We start from the raw sequence: 7,500 nt of genomic DNA on the forward strand, positions 1-7,500 counted from the left end.
TGTGTTGTGTCTCAGGTTGTGTGTGTGTGTGTTGTGTCTCAGGTGGTGTGTGTGTGTTGTGTCTCAGGTTGTGTGTGTGTGTGTCTCAGGTGGTGTGTGTGTGTGTTGTGTCTCAGGTTGTGTGTGTGTGTTGTGTCTCAGGCGATGTGTGTTGTGTGTCAGGTTGTGTGTGTGTTGTGTGTCAGGTTGTGTGTGTGTTGTGTCTCAGGTTGTGTGTGTGGTGTGTGTGGTGAGGTTGTGTGTGTGTGTGTGTGTGTGTGTGTGTGTTGTGTCTCAGGTTGTGTGTGTGTGTGTGTGTGTTGTGTCTCAGGTTGTGTGTGTGTGTGTGTTGAGAACAGGAGGAGGGTTGCAGTGTCCGCTGTGAGTTTCTCTGGTGATTAATGATCTAATGAATGTAGTTTGTTTTGAGCAGTGGAGTATGATCCTGTAGAAACATCTGCAGGCGTTTCATGTGCAAGATCTGCTCTGGATCTGCAGCGACGCAGCACTCAGTGAGATGTGCAGACGTGCTGCGCTTGTGCAAGTGTTTGCAGATGTGGAGGTGTGCGAATAATCTCCAGTAGATTCTCAGAGCAGCTCCTCCTCGTCTCTGTAGATGGTGTGTTAGCGCTCAGTGTTAATCTCTCTGTGTGATTTGTTTATTATATCTGCTGGCGTGTGTGTTGTTGTGTCAGACGTCTTCATTAACACAGCTGGAGCTGACGGAGGTGTGTGGTGTGGCTGCTGAAGGGCTTGTTGATGTTACGGAAGTTGACTGAGTGTGTTTAACTCTGGGCCGTGTGATGCTTCTCGGGTCAAAGGTCACCGTGGCTCATGTGGGGGGCGTAGAGGCCGTTACTGATGCAGTAAAGTGAATCTCTCCAGTAAATCAGTGGCTGTTATCAGTGACAAGCGTCCTGGGATGTTTGCGTCTGACCTCGACGCTGCGCTCGTCTGATTGTTTTAGCTGGATCTTCACTCTTTCATCACAATCACACAGCAGACTGCAGCAATAAAGGAGAAATAAACCTTTAGTGCTGTTTATCCCACAGTGCATCTGTGAAGAGCTCCTCATTCCTTCAGACACACACACACACACACACACACAGACACTGTCATAAAATCTTGAATTCTCTTCTCATCTCGTCTGTTCTCGTGTCTCTCTCAGATGTTGTGTGTAAGGTTGTGTTGTTTCTGTGTGCAGGAAGATAATGAAAGCTGTACGTTGAGTTCGACCAATCGCAGCGCCTCTGAGAGCTCTAAGGCCGTGTCTAAACCTCGACGGGTGCAGCAGGCCCCCAGCGACCCTGACCTGCCCCCAGGTGAGTGATGTTGTGAAGGCCGCGGGGCCACGGTTCCTCCCTGAGGAGTGGCTCTTATCTGGAAAGCCTCTTAAAGACCCCCATCAGAGCTCAGCACACTGTTTGTTTTCATTGAAGCTCACACACACACTTAAACACACGTTTACAAACACACACACTCCTCTTTCACTCAGTATGCCATAAATAACTTTATATGCATTTTTTGGTTGTGAATATCACACATTTATTCATTTAGTGAGTTCTAAAATTCTACATCCTAATTGGAATTCTAAAAATTGACGAGATAAGTACAAGAGTTTGAGCCATAGCTGTGTGAAAGTGTAAGTGCTGTTCACAATGGCAGAATCACAGCCAACGACATCTGCTGACATGTGTTCAGGGATCGGCTCAACGAGAGAATTTAATGTCATGATAGACACAAAAACGATCTGCTAATTGATGTACTTAATCTGAGGTTAAGTGTGAACACTGGGCTTAGTGTGCAGCTCTGAAATGAGATTTGACTGCGGGTGCAGAGTAACGACACGTGATCATAATGAAAATGAAACTATGTGACTGGAAAAGTGTCTTTGCTGATTCTGACAGCCTTTTATTCAGATTCATATTTAGATGGTTTGAACTCAAGCTGTGAGTGTTTTTGAGAAGCTCAGAGGAGGTGGCTTGTTTCTGTGCATCCAAACACAATGACGTCTCGTGTCTTTGATTCTGGGCGGCACTGACCGCTGCTGATGCGCTCCGCGGGCAGGAAGAGGCCGGTGGAGTCTGAGAGCCGCTCTTGGCTCGAGTAGCACATAAAGCAGTTGATTTTTCCAGCTATTTTATGACTGGAGTTTTTGGTCCCCACGGGCCGCAGCACAGGTGCAGCTGAAGCAATAGTTTATAGAGAGATGAAGGTGGACGGAGGGAAAGACTTTATGACTGTGAATGCAGGTGCAACACACACACACACACACACACAGACCCACCGCTGACCCATGTGTTCAACACACACCCACCACTGACCCGACAGTAAGCGTCGGCCGCACACACACACCCCCGCATGAGTGATGCCCACAGGAAATGAAGCACAACTGGGACCCTGCGGCCCTCGCTGCTGCTGTAAAACACTTATTTGTTCTTCACCTGATCGTGAGGCCGTGAGTTTGTCGGATTATGATCCGCGGCGCTCCAGAGCTCATTAATAAAACACAGCGGCACTCGCGCAGGAAGACAAACATTTGAGTTGGACAACAAGGAAAAAGCATTAAAGTTTTATAAGTTGAAGAGGGACTGCGAGCGCAACAGGCCTGAATAATGCCATTGGACCTGCTTTTATGACCATTTATTGCTGTATATTTTAATATTTTATTGCTGGTTTGTAATGTTTTCAGTTCTTTGGTGCTTTGTTGAGTAATGACGTTAGAGTGTGGATGCAGTTCAACTGGAGCTTCTGGTTGTGAGCTGCTCTGTTAAAACACACACACACACACACACACACACAAATGTTGAATTGTTGATGTATGTACACTAAGACTGCACAATTAATCAAAGAGATTGCGATTATAGCTGCAATTAACTAATCCTGAAAAGTGCCAAGAATTTTGTTTTTGAGAGTGAGAGACTCAACAAATCGAAAGCGTCCCCGGTGTCATTAACAGTGTGCAGACGCTGTGTAAAGCAGATTTATTGAGCGTTTGTGTGAGCGCAGGACTCCTGCTGAACTGATTCAGGCACTGAGTGATGGGATGCTGTAGTTTGGTCTCTGTGTGGAATTTATTTATTCACAGTTTTGCACACTGCTGATCAGTGTGACGTCTGTCCTGTAGCGCTACATGCCTTTGACCCACACAGAAGAATGTCACGTTGAATCATTGCTTTTACAATATCAAGTGGAAATAATGTACATTGAGACAAAGTCAGAAATGACACGCAATACAAAGTCAATGGAGAGCGCTGGACTGTTCCCCCCCCGGTGTGGGTGGGGCCTAAATGCGCTCTGTGTCTATGTGCGTCAGACCCAGATGGACATCTTTGCTTGTGTCAAGGTAAAGTAGAAAACCTGCAAGTGTTTGATTTTTCCTCCTGCTGTCTGTAGGGTATGTGCAGAGCCTGATTCGGCGAATGGTGAATAAAGTCAATATCGTAGTCAATAATCTGATTCTAAAGAATGCTGTCGGTCAACATCACGTCTGCAGAGTGCTACACGGTGGACGAGCGAGTTTGGTGAATGAATGTAGGGTCAGTGCTGGTCAGTGTGGAGGGTGTTTTTGGTTAGGGATGGGAACGGGTATTACTTGAATTTGTAGTTCTGCTTTATAAATATTACTTTGAATTACATAAAATGAAATGCATGTGCTGGAACAGCAATAATGAATCTTTATTTTAACAACTGCATAAACATGTTTAAAAAAACTCCTCTGAAGGGTCAGAAGAGATGAAGAGTCACACACACATTGACCTTTGACCCTTTGAAGTGCTTCTTCAGAGTCAGCTGCTGCAGCTAATAAACCTGATGAACTGCTGCTGCCAGCATTCACTCTCTCTCAAATTCAAATTCAGAAATTGCTTCTATGTTTTTCAGGACTGGTGATATCGAGTGCTTTGTTAGTCAGGTCAGACACCATTACACAAAGATGACTTTTATGAGCACTCTTTTTTTGTGTTTTTAGTGCTTTAAAATGAAGAGAATCTTCCGAACTAGAGTTTAAGTGGATACAAAACTTTAAAACTCTTTTTTTTAATGATTAGATTTAGGGGGAGACGGCCTAACTCTGCTCTGCAGGCGTTATTAGGAGTGTTTCTGTGCACATGCAGGATGCTTCTGCAGAACTCGACATGCAGAGCTTCTAAAGGGTGTTTGTGCCAGTCCTTAAGGCTGGAGTTACTCGCTGGGCACCAGATCTCGCTTCCATACAGGGCAATGGGCAGAATGACACTATTGAAGATCTTTGTCCTAATTCTGATGGGGATGTTTATTTTGAATAATTTAATTCGTATAGCGTGCAGTGCCCTGCGGGCTTTTATAAGTAATGTTTTAATTGCCAGTTTGAAATTTCCAGTGGGAGTTAAAACCAGACCAAGATAAGTATATTGTAAAGCATGTTGAAGTGCGGTGTTGTTTAAAGTAAATAAATGTTTATGTTCTAGATTTCTGGTTTTTTTCTGAAATATCATAATCTTAGTTTTTTGGATGTTGATGTCTAAGGCCCAATCCTGGCAGTATTTAGTTAAAATGTCAAGGTTGTTCTGGAGACCTTCTGGTGTTTTAGATAGAATTAGCAAGTCGTCTGCATACAGTAAATATTTGACTTCTGTGTCGAATAATTGTAGCCCTGGACTGTTTGATTGGTCCAGTAGATCTGCAAGTTCATTGATATATATGTTAAATAAAGTCGGGCTGAGGCAGCAGCCCTGTCTCACTCCTCGCTGTTGAGGAAAATAGTCTGTCCTTTGCTGTTCAATTTTTACTGCACATTTATTTTGGTTATACATGTTTTTAATTAAGTCATATATTTTACCCCCCTATGCCACTTTGAATGATTTTATAAAAAACAAACCATTATGCCAAATGGAGTCAAAAGCCTTCTTAAAATCTATAAAGCATGCAAATATTTTTCCATCTTTCTTTTGGTGTACATGTTGATTTATTAGCGTGTGTAGTGTGTGAATATGGTCAGTGGTTCGATGTTTAGGGAGGAAGCCAATCTGAGATTTGCTGATGACATTGTGCTGCTTTAAGAAAGATGAAATCCGAGAGTTGATTATAGAACAAAATACTTTCCCAAATTACTGGTTACACAGATCCCTCTGTAGTTATTAGGATCGGTTTTGTCTCCACTTTTAAAGATAGGAGAGATGAGTCCTGTGTTCCAGACCTCAGGAAAAACACCTGAACTCAAAATCAAATTAAAAAGTTTGATTAATGGAATTTGCAATTCAGGAGAGCTGTTTTTAAGCATCTCATTCTTTATGTTGTCAGGGCCACAGGATTTCCTACATTTGAGGGATTTCAGTTTTCCACTAAGTTCTTGTTGGGTTATTGGATAATCTAGTGGATTTTGGTTGTTTTTGATGCATGATTCAAGAGCATTCAATTTTACGAGGACTATTTAACTGGTTGGGATTATTCAGAGGGTCAGTTTGATCTGTATAGAGCTTCTCAAAATAATCTTTCCAAATCTGACCATCTTGCATGGCTAACTCTTGTGGCTTTGTCTTGTTCAGACTGTTCCACATGCTCCAGAACTGACCCTGATCAATTGAGTTTTCCATCTTCTGAAGTGTGCTGTTATAATAATCCAGTTTCTTCTGTCTCACTGTGTTTTTGTATTGTTTCAGGAGTTCTGAGTGTTTTAAGCGTAATTCCAAATTGACCGGATCTTTGTGTTTTTGATTTGAAATGAATCGTAGCTCTTGTCTTATTGTTTTACATTCATGGTCAAACCACTTTTCAGAAGGTTTTTGTTTAGCTCTATGTTTGTGTTTATATGTGGTAGTTTCATTTAAATGAGCCTTTTTTGCTATATTTTCAAAAATGTCATTAATATGTTTAATTGCTAAATTCATTCCTTTCCAATTATTATCATATGTTGAATTGTTAAATAGTGTTATGGAACTGACAATTTCATTTGACTTCAATTCTTTAATATATGTTTCAGGCAGTACTACGAGTCCATCTATATGGTGTTTTGAGTTTATGTAGATGAATTGGCTTTTTATGAATTTCCCTTGATTTGCTGTTTTCCCCTTTAATGAAGAGATTGATCTGGCTGTGATCAGACAGGGGCGACTGAGCTTTGACGGTAAATGCACTGAAATGGGAAGGGCTTATATTTGATATAGCATAATCTACAACACTGTTCCCGAGATCTGAGCTATATGTAAATTGTCCACAGGAATCTCCTTTGATTCTGCCATTGAGGATATAAAGACCTAAAGTTTGACAAAGGTGTGCTACTTCTTTCCCGTGTCTACTGACTCCAGTATCCTGGTTATTTCTTCTAAGTAGAGTACAGAAGAGATCTTGGGGTATATGTGAGAACAGATGTTTATCTCCTGAATTATCAATATAGTCTAATTCTGAACCAGTTCGAGCATTTAAATCTCCACATAATAAAATTTTCCCGGGAGTTTGATATTGATTAATTTCTTCTTGTAAAGTGTGGAATACTTCATCGTCGTAGTATGGGGAATCTGATGGAGGAATATAAATTCCACAGATAAAAAGGTATTTATCTTGAATTCCAAAGCTTTTATCCAATTTTAACCAAATGTGATTTTTGTCTTGCTGTACTGGTGATGTAAACGGGGCGAGGTCATTTTTTATCCATATGACTAAACCTCCAGAATCTCTACCACGATGTACTGAGTTGAGTTTCCATGAGGGCACTATGATTTCAGAGTAACCTGAAGGACACTGAGTGGACACATCTGATCTACACCATGTTTCTGTTAGAATTAGGATGTCAACATTTGTGATGCTATTTAAAAATTCTGTGTTTGTGCTTTTTAATCCAAATGTTTTAGAGCACAAACCCTGAATATTCCAAAAGCTAATATTTAACATTTTGATATGATCAGCGATTAAGCAATACTTCTGTTTATCTGGAGGCAAAAACAAAAACAAAACCTTTTATAAATAAAAATAAAATAAATATGAAAATAAAATAAATAAAATAACTAAGTAATAGTAATAGTAGAGCAAGTAGAAAAGGTAGTCAAAGTAATTAAAATAAATCATTGTGAATAATGACAAAAAAATAATAACAATAATAATATAGTAAAAACAATAACAACAATTGATAATAAAACTAATCACAATGATAATAATCATTGTGTTGTGAACAGTGCTTGTAGATTTCAGTTGAGCATTTTGTTGCAGAGAAGGGTTAGCAGTCGTTTAATTTCTCCCACATCACTAACGGGGAGTAGGTCCTGAGCGGATGATGAGGGCGTCTGCTGGGACAGTACCTGGGCATAGCTGGGTGTCCGGCGCTGGGATCGGCCTTCAGTGTAGAGCTGACTCTCCTGCTGTCTGTGAGACCATCCTGAAGTCCTGGGTTGTCTGTGAAAGTCTCGTGGTGGTCTTGAGTGAGATGAAGGTCCAGATGCCTCAAACGGCTGCATTCTCACGATTCTTTTAGCTCCTCTATAGTCGGTTGTTTGAAAGCATCCAAGAGCAACATCTTTGATAGCTTTGGCGAAGATCCTGACTCCATCC

The 7,500-nt window shown here is 41.2% G+C and overlaps 1 protein-coding gene across 1 annotated transcript in view; it reads left to right on the forward strand.

The window, feature by feature from the left end:
* LOC109045500 (vacuolar protein sorting-associated protein 13B) overlaps positions 1-7,500 on the forward strand; it is a 23,644-nt gene that overhangs the window by 9,845 nt on the left and 6,299 nt on the right. The window contains exon 4 of the mRNA XM_042740301.1: positions 1,184-1,301. Within this exon, the coding sequence (XP_042596235.1) occupies positions 1,184-1,301 (118 nt within the window). The remainder of the gene's footprint in view (positions 1-1,183; positions 1,302-7,500) is intronic.

Source organism: Cyprinus carpio, chromosome B16 (genome assembly GCF_018340385.1).
Source record: "Cyprinus carpio isolate SPL01 chromosome B16, ASM1834038v1, whole genome shotgun sequence".
Taxonomy (NCBI): Eukaryota; Metazoa; Chordata; class Actinopteri; order Cypriniformes; family Cyprinidae; genus Cyprinus; species Cyprinus carpio.